Genomic DNA, 27,786 nt, shown 5'->3' with positions numbered 1-27,786 from the left:
AGTGAGAATATCTAAACGTGCATATCTCTTTTTAGTGTAATTGTCCATGTAAAACGCTTTTTGCAGGGTTCATGTTTGTGTTTTGCTCCACCGGAAAATTGGAGGTGGTCAAGTGAACTGGTTTCACTTTCCAAGGCTAAATTTCATCTCCATTATGCATTAACATCGCTTCTAAAAAATCTCGATCATAAATGTATGATTGTATGACCCGAGCTGACGATTCCTCGGGGAGACATCTTGTGAGGTAATGACATTTTTTGCGCGTCAGAAACTCGAAGTTTCCGCAATTGAAAATATTCATTCCCGCGGCTGCTCAGGTCTCGGGATTCTCATCTAGATTATCCGCCTCCGTCGTCGAATGACGGCGTAATCCCCTCTCTTAATTCGTCCGCTTCGATCGGGGCTCCGCCAGGACGGCTTTTACGGATTAATGCCTGCCGTGCGGCAAACTCTTCTTTCCCCGGATTGGATTCTGAGGGAGCGTGGGCGAACCAGAAGTTATAATCATCCGTGATGGTACCATTAATATTTGAGGGTTAGGATTGAAAGGATAAACACCCGATGACTGCTCATCGATAAACATAAATAGTAATTATCCCTTAATATCAATCTAGTGCATTCCTTCGATGTTCGAACCACTTCCCCTCCTTCCCACCACGGCGCATATATTATGGGATAAGGTCTGGTGGCGTCCCTTGCTTTCTCCTGACTATCAGATAAAAATAAAACTGAGAGCTTGCGAATATGCCGCATAACGTCAATAGGACATTGGGAATAACATGAAATGACACGTAACCTTCATCGTGCATTCCACTTCTTCCTCTTCGGGACTTATTTCCAGCACCAAGTGCGGCGAAGGGAGTTTGGTTGCGGTGTACTTTCTGCTGAGAACATGTTGTACTTGGCGTGGTCGCGGGCCTGAGGACCCGTTGTGTCGGGAGCCTTCGGTCACTGGTAGGGTGGTTCCAGCTTGCAAGGCGGTTCACTGGTCCCAGCTAATAACCAGTGTTTCGCCAGTCCACGCACTTAGAAGGTAGTGGATATGTAAGACACCGGTTGAGGCTTATTAATGGGAAGGAAATGTATGTAAAAAAATGTAGAAAGTTATTTTTGCTGTATTAATGAGTTATTTCTTCTTTGGGAACGAGCATCACACTTTCTTATTGTCCTGATTATTTCCGTCACACTTAATTGAGTTAAGCAGAAGGATATGCGAAGGCATGTGCAATATATAGTATGAGACAATTATTTATACAGATCAAAAATACCATAAACACAGTAATCAACCCGAAGGTCGGTTTGGTAGGTGATGGTAGAGTTCACCCAGTACTAAGCCCGACGGCGTGTGAAATTCACACATCAGGGTAGGGGGGCCTGTTATCGAGGGGTAAAAATTGGCGTATGTCCAAAGATAGTTCATGCAGCCACCGACTTCCTCCTTACCCTCTCATATTTTACATTTGGAAAATTACCCTTACTTTGGTTATCGTACACCTTCTCAGAGGTTTTGACCATCAGAAAATGACTGAGAACCCTCCCTTTTTCTTGGGAGTACTATTGTACACCAACGTTGAGTAAAGCCGATGTCTGATTTTTTTAGCTGATAACCACACCGCCTGAGAACTTCGCATGTTGACCAACGATTAATTATTTCACGTTCTTAGTTTTCTGTGAATGAAAACTTTCCTCACTCTGACGAGAATATTTATCTGGAAGACAGTCGTAGTGGCCAGCGTATTTCCCACCGTTGACAAAAATCGCACCTCACTTAGTCCTCGAAAAAGAATACCTTGGGATAAAAGGATGCATGACAATATCACGAAAGCCAAAATCACTGATCTCGAATGTCGAGGAATTTAATTTTTTTATGATTTCAATTATGTTTCAGATGAAAAAAAAGTCGTCATGAGTAATTTGTCTTCATTATGAGAACACTCCAAAAGTGCACCGAAGGGTGGGAAGGCTCGTTATTGTGTGGGGCGGTGATCTGGGCTCTATCACAGGCTGTCGCATAGGGGGGGGATGATGTGGGTGAAGTAGTGGGCAGTGCTCTCGCCATGTGGTTCGTCGCTGCCTCCGCGCTCGCCTCCCCCTCACTCGCCGTCCCTCGGCCTCTTCCTCGGGCCTCGGCTCGCGCCGCTCACCCGGCCGTAGGACCTCTCGTAGAAGCGCCGGAAGAGGCAGCACACGAGGAGGACATTGGGGATGAAGGAAAGCGGGAGCGCGGCGTGGAACGGGCAGTCGGGCGACAGGGCCTGGGTCGCGTGGGCCACCATCAGGAAGAACTGCACCTGTTGGAAGGGGAGAAAGGGGCGGCGATGGGGGTGGAGGTCCATCGGCCATAGGAGCGATCCCCATGCGATATCGCAATGCCGTGTCGAGCGACAACTCCAGGTTGCGGCGTATTATTATTCATAGATCACTTGAGAAATTTCCATCCCACCTGTGACTTGTCCCGGATAGAGTGACCATACTGAATACTTTTTTCTTTGAAGTTCTTTGATAATTCCTAAGCAATACATTTTCTTGACAATTTTAATTGGACCCAGAGGCTGGTCCTTTTTTTCTCTTTTGAAATGATAGCCTAGCTCCTGGTGGATGTTGAAACATGACATCTTTGTTTGCATCACTGATGTCATCAATTTCAGCAAGCCACCGCTGGCCATCATAAATAGACACATTTGTGTATAAATGCGGTGACGGATATACTGTCAGAAAACTACTTTTACGTTTAAATCAACATGAAAAATTAATGTTCAGGAAATTTAATTAGAAAGTATTATAAAAAGTAACGTAAATAATCTACTTCAAATTTATTGCAGTGTAACCATGAAGGGTTGATTTAAAGTATATGACGCCGGTTAAAGTATAATTATTTCCGTACCTTAACTTGAATTAGTAAGTTACAAAGTGAATGTTACAGTTGTTTAATTTGATACTGTTAACTATCAAACAAAATAAATATCAAATATTTCACACTTGATTTTAAAAGTTATGTTTTTGATAAATTACTTGGATTTCATCTGATATCGATATTGTTATAACGTCACTTATTAATGGTAATGAAACTATAACGATTGGTAAATTAGCCAATATGTCGTATTTTTATTACTGGGAGTGCCTTTTTCATTCGATCTTAAATATCTCTATTCCGAAAGAAATAATCATTCAGAAAAGGAATATATAATGTATTGAAATAATAATTCCAATGGAAACATATTTCTGAATAATTGATGAAAGTATGTTAACATTAACACATGGGACATCTGTTACCCAAAATTAAGGTGTCACCCACTGGCTAATAAACCTTAAAAGTCTCCATACGAGTCTCATATATTTCCCCAATTATTATAGCACTAATCTCTTGCTTAGAATATTTTTTTTTATTTTCTGTTAACTTTTAAAGTGCAATAATTTTTTCCCAAAGGCTTTGGACTAACCAGTTCTTCTTAGTCCTTAACATTTGCTTAAACGTCCGCCAACGTCGAAATCCGCGTGTATCATAAAATGAAAGTGGCGGTCGCTTATCATTGGGAAAATACACAATAATTCTGGTTATAGCATCCTTCTCATTAGGGCAACTATGCACAAAAATTATGATCAAGGGACCGATCAATTATATTCTGAACTAATGGAAATGAACTGACGCACTTAGTAATAAATAAAAAGAATGCATAAAAATAGAATTTTTTTTCGAAAATTTGATCTGGAATACACAAAAAATGCTAAAAGTTGTTCAATGACACTAAATCCATCAAAATCTCGAAGACGACCGTGATTTTGCAATGCTAGAGGCCAAGTACGTTTTATTAAAGATAAGATTTGAAAGATACAAGCAGGAGTTAATCACCGAGAGATTAGAGAAATTCCGATAAATGCAGTTTGCTATAGGTAGTAACCCAAACGACCGCTTTTGCGAATTATTTTTTTATTTCCTTGTTGTTGACCTGTGGAAACTTCAAGCAATAAGTGTCGTTACTTGAAGCAGAATATATATCCTAGGATAAGTCAATGAATAAGTCGCAAAAGTCAGCATGACTAACACTGGAGCTGTAGAGAATATTTCATTGGGAATTCTTGGAACAGCCACTGTACAGTCCCGACTTAGACCCCTGTGATTTTTATCTGTTCGGTTCCCTAAAATATCATTTTGGTTCCCGACGTTTTGCAAAGGTTTATGCCGCAGTCCAAGAGGCTACTCGTTGGCAGCGGCAGCAAACAAAATACTTCTTTTTACCGGCTATCAAGGACTTGTAAAGAGATGGGATAAGTGTTTGAATATACTGGGCGATTATGTAAAAAAGTGAATAAATTTCGGGGAGTTAATTTAATTGTTATTAATTAAGGGAATTATTACAAGTAATCGCATGAAAATACTGCAGCTAAATGTAAGATTTTGTCCGGTTTATATTTATGTGAGAGATGTCCATCGTAGCTGCATAATGCGTGTGGAATGTCATCATCAACTAGTCATCTGTTATTGGTAGGTTTTTACGGCCCTTGAAAACTGTTCGCACCAATATGAATTTGTCAGGTATTTTTTATCAGGGCAAATTCCGTGCCCTTTATACTCTTTCTTTCCTTCCCGCTAAGACTATTCGACTACTTTCTCTCCCATTGAATTACATCCAACACCTCACTTTCTCAGTCCACTTTTAACATTGTTCGTGTTCCTGACTAGAGTAATAGCAGAAAGTATGTTGGCTTTCTTCACTAAAATTTCTAAATATCTATGCTCATCCTTCTTTTCCCAAAGAGCAAGAGTATTAAATAACTACGCTCCAATTTAAGGTCTACCCTAAAATTTTATTTTACCCATTATAATTAAACTATTGCTAATTCAAAACACCTTATTTCCATCTTACTTCGCATATTTTTTTCTAAAATACCACCCAAATGCGTTCGGACTTAAACCTATAGTGTTCTATTAGATTATTTTTATCTTCTCCGCGAGCGAGGTTCATCAAAACTTGAATTAAGTCGCAAATTTTTGTAATGAGTGTAAAATTAAGTCTTTTGGCGAAATTATTTCATTATACGTACATGCGTCGAATAAGTCCACTATATCAGTTCCCTCCATTTTTGCGTTTTAGTTGTATTAGTTTGTGATTGAGGACGTAATTTTTATTTTAATCCTTGTGTAACTCCGCGATTATGTTTTCTATTGTTTATGCTCTCTATCTGTAATTCCCGAAACTAGCCTGTCTTCACCCATGTTACTTTCTTTTTTCTATATCAAAGCCATCTAGTGTGACCATTGTGTTCTTCCGCATATCATTTACACCTCAATTATTTTAAGGAGATATCTCTGCGGAAATTCAACTCTTCTGAGCGTAACTCGGGGTATACTCAGACGTAAAGAATGATGCCATTTGCTGTACTTTAAGAACAGGAGTTTCAGAAATAACTTTGCAGCTTCCACATAAAATAACTTATTTATTTTCTACTAGTTTCGCTACACTGTAGCATCTTCAGGAACGTACAAAGAAAATATGATATTTTCTTTGTACGTTCCTGAAGATGCTACAGTGTAGCGAAACTAGTAGAAAATAAATAAGTTATTTTATGTGGAAGCTGCAAAGTTATTTCTGAAACTCCTGTTCGCAATGGATTTCCACAAAGTCTCGGCCTCAACCATCACATGCTGTACTTTACTTACGTAGGGAATGAAAGTTTTAAAGCGGAGATTTTAGACCACGGGAACGGACGAGATATTTCGTTTATTCGTTTTCTCAGGATAAAACAATCCGAAGAAACCAACTCGGAGCATCTTCCCTTGACACTGTCGGTAAGGTGCCCAATTAATTATCCTGCAATGGACTTTGTGTTAACTTCCATGAGAGACCTTTCGAGTCGTGGGTGTGCCGTAAAAATAAGTCGTTTCCTGGCAGCTCGTCCCGTGTTTTTTTGTTGTTTCCTGAATTCCGTCGTCGGGAGCCTTAATTTCCTTGCCGAATCTCCTCTCTTCCCGCTCACCTCCCTCTTCCCGTTCCACCCCGCGTCTGCTCCGTCTCGCTCTCCCTCTTGCTGCTCTCCCCTTCTCGACTCCTGGGCGCCCTTTAGATGGTAAAGGTCACGCCGAAGGGTCTCGGGGAGAATTTTTCCGAATAAAAGATAAAGCTCCCTTAATGAATTAGTTCTCAGCCCAATACTGTAAAGAAATCATTTCCAGAAGAATTCCTAAATGCCCCTCACGTAATTAGTCTCATGGCAAAACGATATTGATTGGGTCATAATTGCCCACGGTCTTTTATGCTACCGGGAGTAAAGAAACGTGTATAAAAGTGACCCTCGAATCCGAGTGTGGAGATCTTGAAGCTTACCATTTGTAAGATGGTGAGGTATTTTTTCCATGGATTTAATAATATCCTCAGTGTGGTACTAAGTCCGGTCAGTAGGTAATATGAATACATGACGACGTGAACGCCGCAATTGAGCAAAACATACATTGTTGGCATCCCGCCTGAAAGAGAAAAAAGGATTTGTTTATCAAAGTGTACATACGACAGTAATTGATGCTTTAGAGAGAACGTCATTTTTGCGACAGCGTCAGTGAATGACCAATAATAAAATTTAATGACATGAAACAGTTTCTGGCGTCACTTGGTGGAAATTCTTCATATTGAAATTAAATTTAAAATACTTCGCCTTCCCACATAAATTTATGTGGAAAGGCGAAGTATTTTAAATTTAATTTCAATTTAATGACATAGTTAGGGAATATTATTCCTGAAATTTCCTTTTTTGATAGAAACTGATTGAAATGCTAATGAAGCATTTGTGACTACCTAAATAACAATGGTTATAGTCATTCATGATTTAACGATCAAATTATCTCTAATTAATGTGTCAAAAATTTAAGCGCACGATATAATTCCCATAGCATATTTGTCCGTTTTATTGGATTTTATATAAAATCTGACAACCAGTATAAATTACAGATTCATGTGTGTCGTGGAACTGTTATATAATGACATAGACGAAGACTATTACAATTTCCACTAAAAAGGTTTATTTCCGACTAGTTTCGATGCACTGAATCATTTCATTCACTTAAATATGATGTAGTGTATCGCAACTAGTCGGAAATAAATCTTTATCTAATGAACAATTATATTAGTCTTCGTCTCTGTTATTATCTAACACCCACATAAATAATTAAGTTGGTAAAATTGATAGGTGATGATAGAAGTTACCTCACACAAAGCGTAGAGGCGTGTGAAATTACCACATTATTGAAAGGGGCCCAGTTCCTTTCCCTGTGCCGGCTGTGGTTCCACAGGAAGTTCTGGTATTCGAAAAATGACCCAGGTCCACCCCTCTAGACACTGGACTACCACGTCATGAGTTAATTTGTCTATTTTTTTATTTTCAGCAACTTTAAATTTTGCTTGATTTTTTTCAATATGTGATTATCGGTATTGTATTACTCACCCGGTACGAATTTAACCAAGATCCACGCAAAGAGCAGTGTGGACACATGATGGTAAAGATGAAGAAAAGAGGCTTGGTTATATTTCTTGCGCAGCACGAAAAACACCTAGGAGCAAATAAAAAATTGCAGTTTTACTATTTTCAGTTTTATTTTGGTTCACAATATTTTTTGTCAAATAATTATCATTAAATAGTTATCTCTATTAACGTACAATCCGTAATTAGTAATACCATTTTAATATACCGAAGTTGCAGATTCACGTATACTCTACTGATCACCTCCCCTTGGCGTAATTCTAATGTGTTGTTCTTTAGTCGCTCTGAATTTACAATATTTTACAATTTATGTTGCAATTATATTATTTTAGAACTACGTATTAATTACACATCATTTCCTTTGTTTTATTAGACACAGTCATAGCAGATTCTAATTTTAGCATAGTTGGCAAATACAGCGTGAAAATTTGGCACAAATAGGCTGTAATGCTATGGTTCTTTTCCGAACAATTGCTCTTAACTTTTTATTACTTTTGAACCTTTCTTCATTTCTCTTTGTTTCTCGGACTATTAAAAAGACATTTTAAGTGGTGGTGGTGATGAATGATGTCGACGCTATTGCCCTTAATTAACGTTTGTCTGAATATTAACCGGTATAATTGTGGACAGTGCATTTGACCGGAGATATGAGAGGAAGTATTGTGATTATAACCGGTCTTCGAAAAACTCTTCCATCCGATCCAGTGTCATGACTTCATTTCTCCCGTACGAAGGAACTAGTATTTAAAAAAGTTTCTGGCGTCACATGGTGGAAATTCTTCATATTGAAGTGAAAATCAAACCAGTTGGCTTTTCCACATAAAACATGTGGAAAAGCCAAGTGGTTTAATTTTAAGTTCAATATGAACTGGTACTTGCTGGGCCGTTGACCCTTCAACAAATGACTAAGGTCTATTTCGCTGGCTCGTACTCTTGCTCAGAGTTATAGGCATCGAAAAACGTCTCTCCGAAGGTGTAATTGCTACCAATCCTAGGAAACATGGAACCTTCTCGCTGTGGGTCAATATTTCTCTCGACTCGAATCGGTCGCAGTGAGAATGCAAGGACGTAAGCGCCAGACGCTGGGACCCCATTTCTCCGAGTTAAAAGTCCAAGTCCTCTCGAAGTTCGCATACTCTTTAATGCAGGCAAGCAACACGTGCTGCATTATTTATTACCATCAGCTGACTCCATATGTGAACCTACAGTTATTGTAAACTGACTTATATCTTCGGGAAACGAAATTGAGACCGTTTTATGCGTCGTTCTCTCCTCTACCAATGGCCAATGGTCGTTTGCTCCATCGCCCTTCCCGGTTGATAGGCTGCAGGAATAAGGATATAATGTTAATGATTGACTTTTATTATTTCTTACCTTTTGACTGTTTTTTGATTAAACATCAACGGAATATATCTTGAAAACTACCTTGGCCTGCCAAGTTTCCTTATTTTAAAGACGAAACCTGTCTGCAAATTTCAATTTGACATGTAAAGTTGAACTTGATCGTCGGCATGACCTCATTTTTTTTTTGACATCATTGTTTTTTCAATTGGACTCTGTCATGTTCGTTGCAACCGTCACAGATTTTGGAACATATTTGTCACGAAAATTCCATAACGAGAAATGCCATCCATTGCTTTAATGGTGCGTTTGCGATAACCTTGTAATGAGTTGTAATTGAAATGTGATATTGATGATTCCGTAGTAAATTATTAAGTCGTTTTAATGTTTACGAATATTTGCCGTAATTATAGTTTCATAAAAAGTAAATATGTGGGGAACTCCCTACTAAGTGGTCATGAACGAGGTGACAAGTGAAGTTCGTATGAATATTTCTTTTCGTAGTTATATTAATTGCGGCCCCTGATTTAGACTGATTGAATGTAATTAGGTTGCAATAAAGTTTTTAATGGTTGACAGGTAGAAAATAGATTCATTAAATTTCCGTCTACCTTGGCATAAAAAAAATACCTTGACATCGCTGAATGCTATAGTCTGATAACTGGGACACGGCTTGTGATGAAAAACTGGGTTTCCTTCACTTTTTTTGCAGGCATTACCTAGAAAAGCCTCATTACTTATCCTCTGTTCGTAGCATAGTATGCATTGATAAAACTGATGTCTAGACCCTCAATGGAAAAGGTTTCAATATATCCGCAGAGTTGAACTTAAGATAAACTCCTGTTGGTCCAGTCACGAAGGGATCCTGCGATGAAGCTCCCGTAGAATTCAGGGCGGTTTCATTGGTGTGAATCCTCGCGAGTACTCACATGACCAAGCGGGACCAGCGGCGTGGGTAACGTTGCTACTTCCAGATGATCGGCGAGATTCCTTGGAGCTTATTGGTGATCGATGTTCATTCACTTGCCCCTCACGGTACTCCGCGGGTGACAGTGCGTCGGGTAAACCTCCTCGCTTCAGACTTCGTGCACATTGTGGCGGTCGGTCGGTGGTCGACAGAATAGGGCCAGCGTTTAAGCAACTACACCCCCCTCACCTCACCCAGCCCCCCCCTCCGTGTTTATAGGGAATGTGGATATCCTTGATCCATGACTATTTACTCATTGTATGCCATCAGCAAGTCCAATAAAAGTCACGTTGTCGAGCTGTGAATGCTGAAGTCAGATCATGAAGTGTATTTGTTTCTCGCTGTCGCCCCAATGTTTTTTTACCCACCCTAGGTTTTTCCTCCTTCCCCTTATTGGAAGTTGCGACCCGTGAAGGTTTAGCTCGTGCCCCCGTTTTGGATTCCCTGCGTAAAACGTCTTAATTAGGCGGCATGGATAAAGATAACATTTTGCAGTCTATTTAGACTGTGGTGTTGTCCTTCCTGATATCGTTTGATATTATATTTTTCTTTCACTTAGTTATGGTTCCGGCTTGTTGCGAGATTTTTAGTCTCATTCTCACCGAAGTGTTGAAGGTAAACAGGCCAACGAGTGCTCACGTCGTTTCACGTCCCCTTCGGAAATGTTGTTATCCGCTTTGGAGAGTTTTCTGTATAAAGCTCAATTTCAGAAACAACCTCATGGATGCTTTAATAGAGCCAACAATCGTTGGACTTTGGCGTGGGTCATTTGTTTGTACTCGCTACTAATTCATGTGTGCCCAAATTGAAAGATAAATTATTAGGGAACGTTATTCACCCATTTAGCATTAAATCTTCACATCTAAAATATTAATTGAGTAAGAATTTGAAATACATAATTTGCACGTGATGCAAAGAATACATCATGGTTTTTCCAGGTGTTCATGGACAATGCGTTCCCTTGATGGCTCCCAATGGCCATCCAGAGCCGATGTGGTTGCCCGACTTGATAATATATTCCTTTATTTTTAATGTGTTCAATGAATCTCGCCTGACACAATTTCATCTCGTATATCTTGGGAAATTGTTTTAAAATTACTAATTTTTTGCTTTAAAACGCTCAGTTCTTTATTCTTTCTCTGTTCATTTGAAATTTTGTATTACCAGTTATGTGAGTCAATGGCATTCGACTGTTGAGATATGATGTCGAGTCCTCAAAGATTATATTTCACCATTGAAATGCGAATTTCCCTCTTCTAATGGAGCCGAGAGCGTTCCGGTCGGAATGTATCCCTTCAGTATGGATGAAAATTTACAGTAACTAATTAGGAATTACTTCAAAATTTTGAAATCCCATTGGTCGATAATCCGTTTGTGTCCATCCACAGGCCAAAAGATTAACCTGTTAACTCTTATCTGGGGTCCGAATGGTCTGTTGTTTTATCGAGGAGTCACTTGAATCTCATGTCCTTCACGTATCGGAAACCGTTATCCGTCTCTTCTCTATCCCCGGTGACTTGCTGCGGTCGTCCGCTAAAAGGATGAGGGGCGAAGCCCAACCGAAAGCAAATTTGTATTTTCTGTAGATTTCAAAATTAGACATAGCATGTATCCTTACCGTTTCCAGCAGTTCGAGGAGCTTGATCATTAGCGCCCACCAGCAGAGCTCTGCCATCTTTTCAATCGCCGCATGCAATGAAAGAAAACGATGCTGTTACTGGTGTATAGTAGCTGTTCCTAATGATCGATAGGTTAAATTTGCAGGAGTTTATGCTAAACTTAAAAAATCAGCATTATGTGTGTAGAGTAAGTGTATATTCAACAGTTAATGACCTTGATTTTTCTGTCCAATTCACGTAGAGTCGTAGACCTTTCAAATCATTGTAGGCAAAGGCAAAATGAAGCTATGAATGCATGCATTTTTTAAATCGACAAATGCTATCACCTTTATCGGGCCGACATCAAAATATTTAAATGAAAATCTGTCACAAAATATTTTCATTACCGAGCGTATTTTCCTTGAGAGGATCGCATTCTCGGTGGATCCGCGCGTCACTGTTTCCCGGCAAAAGCTTTTCCGTGTTGCTAGCATACACATGCTAGTGGTTATTCTCTCTTGCGGATAGGGACAGGGTGTCTGTATAATAAACAGTGAGATACTTTCACGGTCACTGTGCGCCAAATCATGGAAGTATACATTCTAGTGACTGTATAAAATGTGAAGTGACGTACATTCTTATGCAAAATATTTTCAAGGTTATATTTGGATCTTTTCCAAATGTCCGAGTGGTAACGCGAGTGTTTTACATAAATTAATATTATTAATTATTGCTCGCGAAGAGTCAAACGTGAAAGGGAATCTAAGGGAAATAGAATAGAAACCCTTAGAAATACTTTGAATGAAGGGTTAATGTTGCTCTGTAAATTGTATGACGTTTTCTCATACCTACCCGTGATATGTTTATGGAGAGATTTCCCGTTATTTTTTAGTTATCTGTTTATTCTATGGTACATTTTGTCTGGACCTAGCTCTTTCTGGATGTAAATACGTTGTGGATACCTTTATGAATTTCTTACTTAACCCGAAGTGGATGATTAATCGAGATTGTAATGACTTAAATGTTGTGAATCAGTTTCAAGAATTTAGGATAAGTTGATCGTCAAGTAAATTTGCAGCGATTTTACTTTTACGCCGCATATAGTATAAGTATGTGCTGTATGCTTTAGTAAGTTACAAACTGTTTGAGCCAAGCTGACGGTGGCCTTTTTGCCTCGGTGGCAAAAACTCATACGGTAGTGAGGCTATTGACCGCTTCGCGGGTTCAAATCTCGTGATGCCTATTTGTAATCCCTTATGAAATCTCTACGGTACGCTTCCTGGTTCCTGAAACTTCATGGGAAACTCAACTGAATTGTTACACGGGTAGGACCGACTCTCCTACCATGAATGTATGAATTTCGTAAGGTTTGAGTTCGACCATTCTCTGTCTAAACCATCCTTCAGGTTGATTATTGTGATGATAAAATGGTTATGGTTTTTGTGGATAATTTTAATGCACAAAATTCCGCCAGGAAAACATTATGAAGGGAAACTGGCGAGCAGCTTCTGGAAGAAGATGTAACCATGTGCATTGAATCAAAATTTCACTAATATTTCTTGTAATATCTTGTATTCCCCTAGTAATAGTGTTTTCAAGGCACAAAGCAATTGTTTAAATTTGTATGTTTTCTACATAGAAAGTGTTCTTGTACGCACGAAAAGCGGGAAGCGTTTCATGTGATTGTTCACACATCGAAAAATTTAATCACGTTTGGGAAACTGTCATATTCTTTCGCCGGCCCATAATAAATAAGGCGCAATAAAAGGTGCTATCTACATTGAGCCGGATAAGGAGAAATTTTAATGAAAATTTCTGGAAAAATCCTCTGCACCAAGATTTTCTGCTTAAGTTCAGTGAATCCCACCTGCTTTCTGGTGTCGCAATGTTGTCTATTGTTCGGAATGGGTATCGTCTGTTCAAGCCTAGAAAATCCAATGTCCTATTCCATCGAAAGGAAAGACAACCGTTTGTTAGAGAGTATTTCTGAAGCGAAACAAATTCTGGAGAATTTGTTTCGCTTCAGGAATAATCTATGCAGGAATGGGTAATAATACCAGGAGTTTCGGGAGTCAGGATAGTTTTGCTGTATCGAATGAACTCTCTGACGGCAGTCAAAAAGTCGTGAGGTCGTGACAACGGCGAATCTCCTAGTTACTCCGGGCTACTCTTTTATAATGCACGGTGTTACGTGGTTTTGTAGAACTGCTTCATTGTTGTTGCATCAAAAGATCAGGAAGTTTACAAATCATCATGCAAAGTGTGACTGACATTCAGAACGAGTATTTGTGAGTTTTCGTGCTTCACGACGTCTTTAATAATGCGTATTCGCATGCAAAATGATTAGTGCTTTTAGAAAAATACTCTTTAGTCGTTTTCCATGATACGACCCCGGGACATGTTCCTTAAGAATGCCTCTTTTCATCTCTTGCCCTCTTTTAGATACCCTTGCCTACTTTTCAAATGATGTGATTGAAGAACCCATTAAAACTACAATCATCAGCATTAAGTGTGGTTTGGCAGTTCAGGATTAAGCTCACTAGGGCATGGGAAGTAAACAAAAATCAGTGGCATGCGTTAGTTCCTTTCCACGTCCCTCTTATAAATTCGTAGACAAATTTGGTGGTTAGAAAATTGCACAGCTCGGGTTTTGTTGGCGATGTGCAGAATTATTGTCCAGATTTGAACGCAAGGTTAGCATCCAAACGCTCTATTTGCTTGGATACCACGATAACGAAAAAAATTTATTTTGTCGAATGCCGTTTTTTCAATCATCTTTTTTGATCTATTGCTTTAACCTGTGAACATCAGAGGTTGGCTTGTTCCAAGGAAAAATCATCGAAAAATGGTGTCTAGAATTAGGTGTGTGGACTTAGCGTACGTAGTGTGTAGATATTTAAGTCCGTGTTCATACCATCACCCCCTGCCACTGTGGTGCACACTCTGTGGGAGGGGACGATTGGAAGAAGTGCTCATCAGCAGCGGTCCGCAAATAATTTGACCTTGGCCCATGCGATTGCCTCACCCTTGGCTTCTCTAGCACTTTCACACTAGATATCTCCGCACATCTGGTGCTTCGTGGTTCTGAATGGCTCCTCTAGCATGACTCCCAGTGTATTTTATCGGTCCCAACCAATTGTCCATTTGTTATTAGTTTTTTGCACTTACCCGTACAGCATCGGGGTTGTCAGAATAATCCACGGGTTGGCAACCAAGTGTGTAGTGAGAAAGCCAGCCCGCGTTCAGAACCTTGAAGAGGAAAGGAAAAGTGAGTGCTGAATTCCCATGAAACTCTGAGTACTACGATAAAACATTGAGAGCAAACTCTTTCCCTCGTCCCATTTATGTAAATTATTGAACATTGTTACCGTGCTCTTTTAATGTATAAGCACTGTTAGTGGGCCCAGGGTAAATAATTATTCCTATTACTTTATTTCCCTTAAGTCTTTTAAGTGAAAAAGACTCATTTGGATGTTAGTTGAAGTAATTTTGGTGCTCCAAAAATTATTGTTTGGCCAATCCACTGAGCATGCTGGTTCTTGGCAGAGTTTTCAGTTCGTGGAGATCCGATCAAAATTCATCCCACCGCCTTGGCCATTTTTAATCGCATGAACCGCCAGGCGCCCACTTGAGCTGCTATTACAGTTCTCTCGAGAGCTCAGTAAACGTGAGGGATGAAGAGCTCGAGTGTTCGAGTGTTTGCGTCCGTGCGTGCCCTGTGGTGGCTTTTATATTATTCAGCCATGGAGAGTTGGCCTTAAGGGTGTTTTTACTTTTTTGTTTTCAATTATTTTAGTTCGATCGGGCGACGCTCATGTCTGTGGTTTGATCCCTTCGGAATGCGGTGGGATGCCAAAAAAAAATTATTTCATATTTTAGTTTTTGTGGAAACACATGATCGATAATTAGACTTGGTGCCGGAAAATAAACCCGGCTTCGCATCGCAAAACATGCAATACTACGGAATCGCTGTTGATTCATCCGTCTCATCCTCCTGAGGAAATACAATATTCGAAATAAATATTAATCATGTTTCTTTAAATTTGTGGGAGGTTTCCGGTAATGTGTCCTGCTGTCAATTGCAGCTACGTTGTTCATACTAAAGCTATTTTAGCGAGCCTTATAGTGGCCTTGTTGGATTTCATCTTCCTGTTGGCAATGATCTCATTTTTTAGACGCATGTCAAATCTGGACATTGGCATTTGGAATGTTATTATAAAACTATCTGTGATTTAATAAATGAGTTGCAATCCTATTTTGAGCGATTATGTGTGTGATAAACTTTCGGCAGTGGTGCACGCTTCTTGTTTTTGTCCGGTGAAGCTTTTATTGCCATTCCAAAAGCACTCAACAGCGAGGGAGGTTTTAGTGAAGGAGCGTTGCTAAACTAAGGTAATGCGGATGCTTTCAAGAAAAAATCGCGTGATTACGTATTAGTCGATGAGATCTGGTTCTCACTCCGAAGCATCAAGCTCTCGGGACTCCCGCTGCCATGACTAAAGCCTTTTGGGACGTTTTAGAATTCCAGCTTCTGGGTTAATTGCTCGGATCAAAAGTACTTTTTGAAGTGCCGGAGGAAATTTATGGAAAATGTTTTGTTGGGCCCCGAATTACCAAATAATGGTTTTTCGTTCCAAATATGAGGTATCGATCAATCGGTTGCATATTACCTTAGTTTAAAACTTATGCCACATATATTATAGGTATCAGCTTATTCAATATAATCCAATACCAATTAATATGCGACAACACTCTTAGATTTTCTGTATTTAAGAATGTGATTAGAAATATTTTAAAACATTTGAATTTTTATGGGAATTACCAAATGAATCCTAGCCGTTTACCACTGATCTGTTAGTCTTATTGTTGTTTCCAACTTATCTTTGAACTAACTTCGAGGCTCCATCAGGCTCACTTCAAAACCCGGAGCTGAGCTATGTTATTTGGCGAGTATGCTGACCACATCAGTTGTTCATTTAACTAAATGTTGAAAAAGATCTCCTTATCAAAACACTTTCCAAAAAAGTGACGGTGGACGGTTGTTAGGTGGACCTGATTTTATTCGACGGTAATAATTAAGATTTAATACTGATTTCGCTGTGATGGACCCCATTCAGATGCATCAAACGCACCAATGAAGTCTTATTAATCACGGCGCAATTGAAAAAAGTTAGGCATGGAAATGTATCACGCAGAGTGAAACTTGATTCAATTAATCGCAACCAAATACAGGTACACGTATAAATTGGATGTCACTATTCTCTTATACATTATTCTCTTAAACTATTCCTTATTCTTCTTGTATTTAAGTTAGTAAATTGAATGAGAGGAACATTCAATTGTTAAAGTTATAGAATTAATATGCATAAAAATAGTGATTAGACTAATTTAAAAAGAGGCCGGGGCGCATTTTATGCCGTACTGTGAAATGGTATTCCGTCTTATCTGGTGACTGCGGTTATTTGGAGACGAGTGTAGAAAACCACTCTGTGCGGCTGTGCTGGATTGACCTTGTTTTAAAATGCATAAAATTCCTTATAATGTGTCTTTGACTGTACTCTACTTCTAAATGACTCGGCTCAGTTACAAAACGACTACCGAACTCATGCGAATCGCAGACGGTGAAATTTTGACTTTTTAAAATTAGTTCAGAACATTTTCTCGTTGCTCCCAATGCATTTAATATTCTGAATGAACTTCGTGCTTTTGCGTCTAAATTATATTTTTTTGGTGTTTTAATATGCAAATGTCAAATAATTTTTTTACGTCCTTTGCTCGTAAGTATTTCACCATCGTACAAGCTCGGCTAATACATTGTTCGACGCATATTTAAGCCTTTCTGTTGGTAGTTTTTTCACCCTTACCATTCCCACCGGCTTCCGATTTCAATTTTTCCAGAGTCAGTAAAAGCAGAGGCACATATTTTTATGCTTGGGTGGAAGTCATCTTTATACAAATATTTATCAATAATTTTTTTAATCAATGGGACGTCGATTGTACGATAATTGATCATCCGAAGTGCTTATCACCTCCTCAACGATGCAGTTTTGATCACCAAAGCATTCTTCATTATACAAAGAAAATGTCCTCAGTTGCTTATTTCTTTTGCTTTTAAACCATGTATAGGGGAACTTGTAGCAAATGAGCCATATAATTCATGATATCACAGGCGTGTTAGGAGGTTGGCTGGGTACATTTCGTATCGATCAAAATATTTTTTCGCTGCGGGAGCGGTTTCATGGCACCGCGCACCCAGCGGTTTATTCATTCCCGAGGTTCGGCGGGCCGTTTCCGGCTCGCTAGCAACCCTTATCTTGAAGAACACTCCCGAACAGAATGCGATAGAGCGTGTGTGATATGCGTGAAATCTACAAATTGATGATGACGTTTCACTTTAAGCAAAGCATTTTCACTGCGAAGGCATGGCCACGGAAGCATTCGCTCCGCGTCATTTTGATTGGCTGTAAGCTCTTGTTTGACGTGCAATGCAGAACTTTTTACTCTAAATACTTCCCGTTTCAAGTGAAAACATTCTTATTAAAAAGTGTTCCCACGTTTCCCCCAAATGAGTTTACTTACCCCAATTGTTATTTTGTAGTTGGCCCATACTTGGAAGACGTTATAAAGAGCAATTGGTAACTTGAGCGATTTTGGTTCTCGGTTTTTCATTATCCATGGTCCCATCCAAACCACAAACACGAGGTAAATTCCAAGGAGTGTGACGAGAGGCCAGGGGTTCTTCATTAATAGCCAGTGCTTAACTCTGGGATCTTCTCGAAAAGAACATGTAAACAGCAAAAAAAGCATTTGTTTAATTATTTAGCCCTGGGACTTCTTCATCGGTGTATCAATAGGAGATATTACCATAAACATATATTTGGTAATCAGCATATATAATAGAGAATCTATAATTAATTTTCTGAAGTGTAAAGGGGATATTGGAAAATGGTTAGTTTCTTCCATACGAGGTTTAGAAGTTTATGCTTGAATTAATTATGTCCATTCGATGATATAAATGTACATACATATTTAATGTAGAACTTTTGGGGTACACATGTACAGTTGTTGTATACTTCGTATGTCGTTGTGGACGTAGTGAAGGTTTTTCACAGTGACATATGCTTTCTGTATACAGATAGGTTTATTTTTTCAGTATTTGGTGAGAAAGCTATTATTTATTTGGTCTTTTTTTTACTGGTTGGGTAAATTTTGTTTCCATTCATGATGTTTTTAACTCCACCAGGCGTTTATTTTGTACCCGATTCTTCTGGTGGCCTGATCCCTGTAGTCCTAAGTTAACTCGACGATTGTCACGACCTCTAAGAAAAAATTAACTAGCGGATCTGACAATAGGCTCTGCTTGCAAAGTTCGCTGTTATGGGCGATTTTGTAACTGATAATAAATATTTCAACTTTTTTGTGCACCATCAGGGGTGCCTTTTTTGCGGTACTGACTATTTACTGAAGTCAAAGTCGAATATTCCATTTGGTGAACAATTGAACGTCAACACAACTACGTTCGCAGATAGGAATTTATTTTTTTTACCATTGATATAACTTGAAGTGATTCTATGATTTTGATACGGATCGTTTTTAATTGTGGGAAAAAAATAAACTCATTTTCTCTCTTGTATGAAATTATTGAAACTATGGCGTATTGCTTTCACAAAGCTGTATTTTTCGAGTGTTCAACAATATACTGTCTACTTGAGAATTTTCCCGTAGTGAAGCCTCATTCGTTGTATTTAAGTGATTCTCTAAAAACATGCAGATAACTGTAACAATGGAGCAGCGTAGCAAACGCCAAGGAAAACTGAAAAATCTGGGAAAAGTAACGGAAATTTCCATGCCCGCAAAATCTGGGAGAAGTCATTGAATTGCGTGGAAAGTCGTGGATTTTTGAAGGGGCATAAAAACATGTTTAAAAATGCATTGAAATCACTTTTTTATTGTATTGTGCGAAAAGATGCAGAAATGACAATTTATAATGGGGAAAGAACTTCGGCGACTTTTAAAAATCATTAACTACTATATATATCGTGTCCTGTAGGGTAAGCCTATTACCACTCGGCGCGCTTCATCCAGCGTCCACCTGGCCAGCGGACGGTTTCAAAGAGTGCTGGTAACGTATCACCATAGTGTCTACCAAGAAAAGGATAATTTGAAGCCTTTAGTCATAAATCCCTTACCCATCGATGACCTTCAGCTGTGCTGCCACTGCAAAAAGAACTCCCGTCTTGCGCTGAATACCGTCCAGGAATGCAGTAAGAATATAGGGATAGAGTATTTAATGTGGAAAAATGTGTGACCATCCAACTGGTGAATTGAAAATTAATGGAAGACGAGAAAAACATGGACACATAGCATTTCATAGACGTATGCAGTAACTCGATGACGAAGAGACGTACGAGTATCTCGGTGTTCCCCAGCGTCGATTGAAGGAGATGGTAGCAGTGAAAGGAAAAGGAAAAAGGGCAAAATACAGAGACTGTCAGACGTATCCAGTGTTCTGAGCTATAGAGGATACCTCTATGTCCGGAACGAGGCTCTCACCGCGAACAATTTGCAGGCCTGAAGCTCCATTATACCTGCGGCTGTATCAAGTGAAATTCAAGTTGCAAAACCTACAGGTACAAGAAAAACGATGGCCATCTCTTCTTCATTCTAATTCTTCCGTCGCCACTGTGTACCTCCCACAAAATTTGGATGGTAGACGGCTGGCGAGCTGGTGAGTTTCTCCACGATAGCGTAGTTCTTAACCCGAAAGGCCTGGTATTCAACTGCACAGATTCCGTTTTGCGGCCCAAGAAAGCCTGTGGTGGTCTAGGCAAATGATGCATTCCTGTTCTTGGTGGTAAAGGGACATTGGGCCGAAGCGAAATTGATATTGCCCTCACTCCCCGCGCTAAGTACAGTAGGTGACACATCCTTGTAGTTGAGGTGAAAAATGTTTGTAAGTGACATATCCTGTCGACGTCCTGGAACACGAAAAAAGGAGTTCTGATAGGAAACTCTTCCGCAAGAAGCTCAACTGTGAGGCCTAGCACGGATTTTTCTATCGAGAAATTTATGTTCCACTTTAGCTACTACGCTAGGTCATCGTTCGCAAATCGGCATATGTGCATCTGCGTGTTTGACATTTCTACCGTCGACACCATTACACCATCGACGTGACATATTTTCAGCCCATGAAGATATTGAATCCGCCTTTGGAGACAATGTGTACCATCTGGTGGAGTCATAACGTAATAAGCAATCGCCATGCGGTGGATTGCAACCATACGTATCATCTACCTCCTTGACCATCTCGCGTACTCCGTGTTTGTAATCGAGTTTTCAACTCAGGCCGAAATAAGGATAGGTGCGAAATTCCAAGTGCTGTTGTGCAAACGGAAGCATATGCCCCCGGACTACTCAGTAAAGCAAATTGTGCCCATAGTAGGTGTGCTCGGTGGAGTGAAAGCAGCACTGATGGATACAATCAAGTGCACAATCCCGGCCTGCGGAGCGAAGGCGGATGCACTTGAATCGGGCAAACAGAAGGCCGTCCGTCATCATGGGGACTCCTCGTCTACTCTGGTTGCAAGACCCAGCATCGTGGCAGCCACCCATCCGACGATGATGGATATGGCTATGTGGGAGCAACACCCCTCCCAGCTCTCCGGGCATTAACCGATAATAAAACCCAATGTTTGTCCTAGACTTGGGGCTGAAATTTATGTAACAGTAGATATAAAACTGTTGCGGCATCTCCCGCAGTTTCTTTGGAATTTGAATGAAATTTATTCGTGGAAGTGCTTTGGAAGAAGAAGTCAATAACATTGCTCTTCAATAAAATTCCAAATTTATTAGCTAACCAATATTTTAACCATATTTTATCTTGATGTAATCAGTCGGTAAACGAAGATTTTCTTTGGAAGATAGAACTTAATTTTTTTGGTAGATATACCCTCCTAGTTCGTTAGTTATTTCTGCCAAAACCAATAGAAATAATCTTTGAGTGTGGTGTATCAGTGCAAGGCTACATTATACAAGAGACTTTTTCAAACCTTTACATAACGGAAAAGTGCCAACCCGTTTCATCTAATATTTAACGAATTATATGAAGTGAAGCCCATGATCCCATGTTTGTATTTGGTGATATTTTTTGAAGTCGCAGAATGTTTGGGCAAATCCGGCAATGTGGTGCAATTTTATGGTTGGATTTTTCTCTAAACCACGGAGGAGAAATAAGCGCATGTCATTTTTCTCCATATTTGTGCGTACATCATCTTGCATATTTTTTGTATTAATTTGGGAGACGCCGGATTATGAGAATCAGCGGAGGAGAATCACGTGGTTGGTGCTCTACACTTCCCTTCCGATCATGCCCCTGGATTGGCAAATTATTTATCAAGAAAGTACCCATCATGTTGGCCAGAATGACTTGAGTGGCAAAGCCAGTTTCAGCCAGCTGTTATGAAACATACCGTAAGAAGCCACTTTCAATGAACCAACCAGTAACTCGTGAATGGAGATTCTACACTCAAGTCTCCCGGTTTGTTATGCCTCCTTTTGACGAACTAATTGACGATCTTTCCCTGGTAAACTTGGAATAGACCTAATGTTAGTGGTCCTTACCTCCGATACTTTCGAAGAGCGACGCTTCAGCGATCCGTAACCTTTCCATGGCGTCCATCTCGTCGGCGACTGAGGCCCTGAGGGGCACCGGCCGTGGAAGCCGCGAACTCGAAAAAGGGCGCGCTAGGGGTGACTGGAGTTGCGGGGCGCGGTGTGTCGACCCGCGAACCCGAGTTTCTGCCCTTTCCTCCCCTTCCTGCCCATTGTATGCTGATGCACCCGCACTCCCGAGAAGTCGTGGCATTCTACCTGCTTTTGTTTTTTCATTTCCTCTCTAATTATTCTCTGCCAAAGGATAGTCTCTGTCCACCTAGACCTCTTGAGTAGACAGGGATTGGATTGTTAGCTGCTTTGGTATACATTACAATATTATTACAATGCATTACAATAATTTTTTACCAATTGCTATTTTGGATATTTTCTGTACATCCATATTGTTTTTCTTTGTCCAGTTTTGTCTGCGTATATCGTTTCCAGAGGTAATATTGTTTCATCTGCATGGTTACTTAATGGGAATACCGATGGATAAGTATTTGAAATGTTGAATAATGAAAAGCATTGGTGGAGTGGGGAAATGTCTGATCGAAAGGTCAAGGATGGTTATTATTCTGAATTCGACCTAATCTCGAATATTTCTCGTGGACCCACTCTAGATTTTTAATTTACGAATCAAAATACGGAGGTAGACCTCTTGATTAGTCAAACTACATTAACTGTATTAACCAGTGTAACACGAGAATTGAAGAACCTAGGATGGGAGTCACTCGATGCTCCAAGGCTACGTACAAATGTTTCTAGAAAAGAGGAAATTGGAAGTATATGTTTACAAGAGATCAAACGATGACGTTTAGAAAATAGAATGGCGAAACCTTGATGGATTTTTTCTTCCCACCCACAATCAGCGATCTCAGGGACGACAAACATTAGAACGAAACCACCATATTTCTTAACCTATGGCTGAATCTGTGATGATATTTAGCTGTAGAATGGGAATAATGCATTATAGAGTTTCATAGATGTTACAAAATATCTCATCCGGCATATCATAATTTACCGTGGTTTTTAGATGACCGTTTATATAAATGCTAAGGTCTCTCGTTATGTAAAGTCTCGGTTGTGCTATTTCAATGTAAGGAAATGTGGCAATAATGAAAGTACCTTGTTATTGTCCTTTCGCATGACGTCCCAACTTAGAAGAAATAGAGTCACATCCTCTACTCTGGCCCTTGTTTCTTGCTTTTTAGCAATTAACCTTCTTTAGAGGGGATCGAGATGGTGCGGGGGCTAACGTACTGGCTTCCCACCCTGAGGGCGCGGGTTCAAATCCCGGCGGTGTTGAATATTTTTCAGAGGTATCTCGATCCCTACTTGAGGTGCTTTGTGGAGGGCACTTTGAGCGAGTACGCCGTCCGTCGGATGGGACGTTAAGCCGCGGACCCCTTGGCGCCTTTCGTAAAGAGTAGGCTAATGCCGACGCCGGGTTTCTCTCCACCCTTCATCCTTTCCTGTCCTTCCCCTATGGCGCAAATGACCTTAGCTGTCGGTCGCCTCCCCTCAAAACTACTACTACTACCCTTCTTTAGATGCTATTGTTTTTAGTTGAATTTAATTTGTCCTCTGTTTAAAGGGCTTGTATTTTTTATGATGAGGTAAAGCGTCATCAAATTTCAAGTTAATCGCAATAGATTTATCTTGCAATTATTGGATAAAATATACAAAGTGTGATAAAAAGAAGACCGGATTGATTTTATTCTGCGCAAACCGTTCAACTTATCGAAACGAGACTCAGTGTGCCATCTAGCGACACATGTGACGAATAAAACGAGAGGTGTTGCGTTTCCTTACGTCGGGTAGTTACGGAGCAGCAGCGGTCGGTGTCTTAACCTGTTCGTCTCCGCGTGCAAGGCAGCAATGAAGGAGCTGGACGAACAGCGTGTATGCGTGAAATTTTGTTTCAAACTTGGCAAAAGTGCTACGGAGACATTTGGAATGATTCAGGAAGCGTTTGTTAATGAAGCTATGAGTCGAAGCCAGTGTTTTGAGTGGTACAGTCGTCTTAAATCGGGCAGAACCTCGACAGATAAAGATTCGCGATCGGGGCGGCCTTCCACTTCGACAGACCCCAAGTTAAATTGGTGGACGATTTGTTGCCGGCAAATCGCCGTTTAACTGTTAGGGAGATAGCCGAAGAAGTGAACATTAGTTTTGGATCCTGTCAGACTATTGTGACAGACATTGTGGGCATGGCGCGCGTCGCATCAAAATTCGTCCCGCGGCTGCTGACTGATGAACAGAGACAAAAACGTGTGGACATTTGTCAGGAACTCCTGGATCGAGCCAATGCCTACCCAGAGTTTCTTAAAACCTTCTTTTTGTTTCCAAAGTTAAAATCAACCTTGGAAGGGCGCCGATTCGACCCTATTGCGGATATTAAATCTAGTTGTACGGCGGACCTGGAGAGGATCCCTAAGGCAGCTTACCATGCAGGGTTCGAGAGTTGGAAGAAACCTTGGCAAAGGTGTGTCGTCTGCCAAGGCATGTACTTCGAGGGCGAAAAGTTCGATTAAGCTGTATCCATCGAAATAAACCTGTTATGAAATCAGTACTGTCTTTTTTTGATCACACCTTTTATTTAATTTTAATATTTAGCCGGTCGTAAACGAAATACGTGATTCCACATACGAGCAGCTTCACATTTGCGAGTTTGTGTCTTATTTTTGCGTTAACTGTGACACGGAAGCTTGATAATAGGTTGGCTATAGCCTATCGATATTACACCTATTGGGTAGCCCCTCCAGATTAGGATAAATGGATTAACCAAGATGGAAAGTCAAAAGTGTCCTGCTAGAAAAAAATGTTCATTTATGAATTCGAATTGTTGGGGGTGGTTTTATTTATTATTATTACATTATTAAACCTGTTTCCGTATTATGTTTCGCTTGTTTAGTTTTCCATTTGGAAACGCTTTGCATTTATTTTAACTTTCTTTCAACGCAACGAAAATCGTTAAATGTTTTTCCCGTAGCCTAACTAGTAGTGGTTTTTTCTCATAATTTAATTGGCATACTTTTCGCATCCTTTTGTTACACTAACTAAAGCGGGCGGTCTTTTTACTTATGTAGTTATAATTAAATTTATCCGTGGGCTATGTGCATTAAGCAAAGTAGTTTCTTGAGGACCCAGAAAAAAGAACTTTCTCCAAGTACGTGCACGTGCAAGCACGCACCTCTGATGGGGACTTCAGATTTTAAATTGTGTAGTATACGCGATGGATGTAAGAACTGGAGCCCGTTTCTTCAATCTACAATTCTGAATTTAAGTTCTTTGAGTTTTCTTGTGCGTTAGAACAGAGTCATCCCGAGGGCTTTACCTAGGACAGGAAATGTTTTACAAAAATTATCATTTGTCTATATTTCACGGGAATGTCATCGCAAGTAACACTCTAATTTCAGCCTTTTTATCGGGGAAATAACGTAACTATTTGGTGGAAGCATTTGGCTTTGTGCCACGTCCTTTATCCACTTTTTTTTGCTAATCGTACTTACGTACTTTCCTTATTTAATACAAATAATATTGTCCGATTATATCAGTTAGTACTATGATATTACTTCAATAATCAGATTATTGCATCAGAAATTATTTGCTCTTTATACAGTTTTATCTAGTGTACTCTATGTATATATTAATGTCACTTTAAGCTACGTTTTCTTCCCGGCTCTTTTGGCGCACACAGAGAAACTTGGCACCCACCTTTTAGACGTCACCGGTTGCCCCCTCACGCCACCTATTCCAATACTTTCGCAATTTCGTATTCATTCACTCTCTGCATCATCCTACCCTTCCCTATTTTCGACCCGCTGGACTTCCTTCCCTCCCTCCCACGCAGCACCTCCCCCAACCCTATTTCCTTCGCCAAATCCCGGGATTCCATTTACCCCTCTGACATTCGCCCTCGAGAAATTTGTCCGTCCTTCCCCTTCACCACGTCACGCTCTTCGCTACCCTCGTCGTCCCTCGATAACTCAGCCCCCTCCCGCCCAACCAATCATTCCAGCGACCATCTTTTTCCATTCTCCTGGGACGAAAGATTTTTTTTTGTAGGAGAGACACGGCTATGGAAATTTCTCTCGTGTAACCCCAACGAGGTTCCCACTAACTGGAACTGCCAACATTGCAGAGTGTATCTTTCTTTTCCCTGAAGGAAGATACGGCTCTGATACAGTGATTGAACCGTTGTGGAGTGTCGGCTTAGATGTAAGCAATCCTCGTCTTTGTGCACTATACCTATCGTTTAAAGCATCTCAGAAACATAGGCCAGCCTTAAAACTGGATTTTTATTTTCGTCCTCGGCAGATATAAGCATCCACCCGGGTTTTGGATTCCTTATTTTTGACAGTTTTATATTTTGTATTAGTTGTTATGTTTTGTGCCTTTGATGATATTGATTCCATTTCTAAATCCTTTAATGAGTGGCATTTGTAAGCTATGAATTATAAATTTTATGTTGGTAAATTGGTAGTACTATGGAGAGTTAAAAGTTGGGTTTTATCGGTTCTATCCCTTTCAGAGATGAATTTTGTTGTCCATTTATTATTTTTGCCAATGTGCTTGATATTTTTGCCTATTAAGGTTTTTAAACTTTAAATCTTAGTAACCAATTTTAGTTGATGTTTATGCCTGGCTTTATTTTTTATTGTGGTGTGACATTGCATTTTTTTAAATTAATGACTAAATCACTAAAGTTGTTTATAGTTAGCACGGAGGGAAACTATTTCATGATACTTACGGCACCCAAGGCCTTATGCTGTTAGAAACTGATTTGCAATTTAGAGTTTAGTTTGTTTATCTGATACTACCTTGATCAAAAAGTTCCCGGAATAACCACCGTGTGGCGCTCCCATCGTTCCGATTTGAGTTCTGTTTTTTTTGTTAAATTGGTACATCTGTTGTTGATATTCCCTTTAAATCTTAGTGTCATAACTTGACATTTGCAAAAGTTACGTAGCCAAGAGTACATCTATCTCTGTGTGTGTTGGCGATTTTTTACAATTTCAGAAATGGATTTAAATTTGCAACAACGAACTTGTATTAAATTTTGCGTAAAAAACGGATTTAGTGGCGCACGGACGTTGGAAATGTTGGAAAAGTGTTTCGGCAACGATTCTCTAAAAAAAAACGGTCGTTTACCAGTGGCACGAGCGGTTCAGAAGTGGTCGTGAGTCAATCGAAGATGATGAACGCAGTGGCAGACCATCGACATCGAAAGTCGGTGAAAAAATTGATAAAGTAAAAGAAATGTTGGTCAATAACCGCAAATTAACCATCAGAGAAATAGCGGAGGACTTGAAAATTGCCTATGGATCCGCCCAAGACATTGTGGTTAATGATTTGGGTTTCCGTCGTGTAGCAGCAAAGTTGGTTCCAAAAGACCTCAATTTCATGCAAAAAAGAGACCGTGTTGACGTCGCAAAAGACATGATTTGCGAGGCTGAGTCCGATCCCACATTCATCAAAAGGATCATTACTGGAGACGAGACGTGGGTTTATGAGTACGACACGCAATCCAGACATCAGGCAAGTGAATGGCGTTCACCAAATGAGCCGAGACCAAAAAAACCACGTCGTTTTCAGTCAAAAAAGAAGGCAATGCTGACGGTTTTCATGGATTACAACGGTGTAGTGCATCATGAATTTTTGCCAGAGGCCAGACAGTAAACAAAGAGTATTATTTGGGCGTTATGAGACGTTTGCGTGAAGCAATTCGCCGAAAGAGACCAGAAATGTGGGCAG

The 27,786-nt window shown here is 40.0% G+C and overlaps 2 protein-coding genes across 2 annotated transcripts in view; one reads left to right on the top strand and one right to left on the bottom strand.

The window, feature by feature from the left end:
- The window catches only part of LOC139686368 (oxysterol-binding protein-related protein 9), a 360,366-nt gene that overhangs the window by 26,725 nt on the left and 305,855 nt on the right, over positions 1-27,786 (top strand). The window lies entirely within an intron of this gene.
- LOC139686385 (very long chain fatty acid elongase AAEL008004-like) lies at positions 2,094-18,045 on the bottom strand. The gene is made up of 6 exons (XM_071583578.1): positions 17,956-18,045; positions 14,545-14,625; positions 11,397-11,453; positions 7,435-7,540; positions 6,324-6,463; positions 2,094-2,291 (listed from the first exon to the last, which is right to left on the bottom strand). The coding sequence occupies exons 1-6, from the start codon at positions 18,043-18,045 to the stop codon at positions 2,094-2,096; spliced, it is 672 nt and encodes a 223-aa protein (XP_071439679.1).

This window comes from Hetaerina americana, unplaced genomic scaffold (genome assembly GCF_022747635.1).
Source record: "Hetaerina americana unplaced genomic scaffold, ioHetAmer1.1.p SCAF_14, whole genome shotgun sequence".
NCBI lineage: Eukaryota > Metazoa > Arthropoda > Insecta > Odonata > Calopterygidae > Hetaerina > Hetaerina americana.
The sequence above is the reverse complement of the archived record's forward strand: the minus strand, read 5'-3'. Positions and strand labels throughout refer to the sequence as shown.

Bases quoted from the DNA above. Each gene is read 5' to 3' on its own strand.
- LOC139686385 (XM_071583578.1), bottom strand. From the start codon at position 18,045: ATGAAAAACCGAGAACCAAAATCGCTCAAGTTACCAATTGCTCTTTAT. The intron at 11,454-14,544 runs GTAAGTGCAAAA...GCGATTGAAAAG, and splicing joins ACAACCCCGATGCTGTACGG to ATGGCAGAGCTCTGCTGGTG. The intron at 6,464-7,434 runs GTGAGTAATACA...TTTCTCTTTCAG, and splicing joins CTTGGTTAAATTCGTACCGG to GCGGGATGCCAACAATGTAT.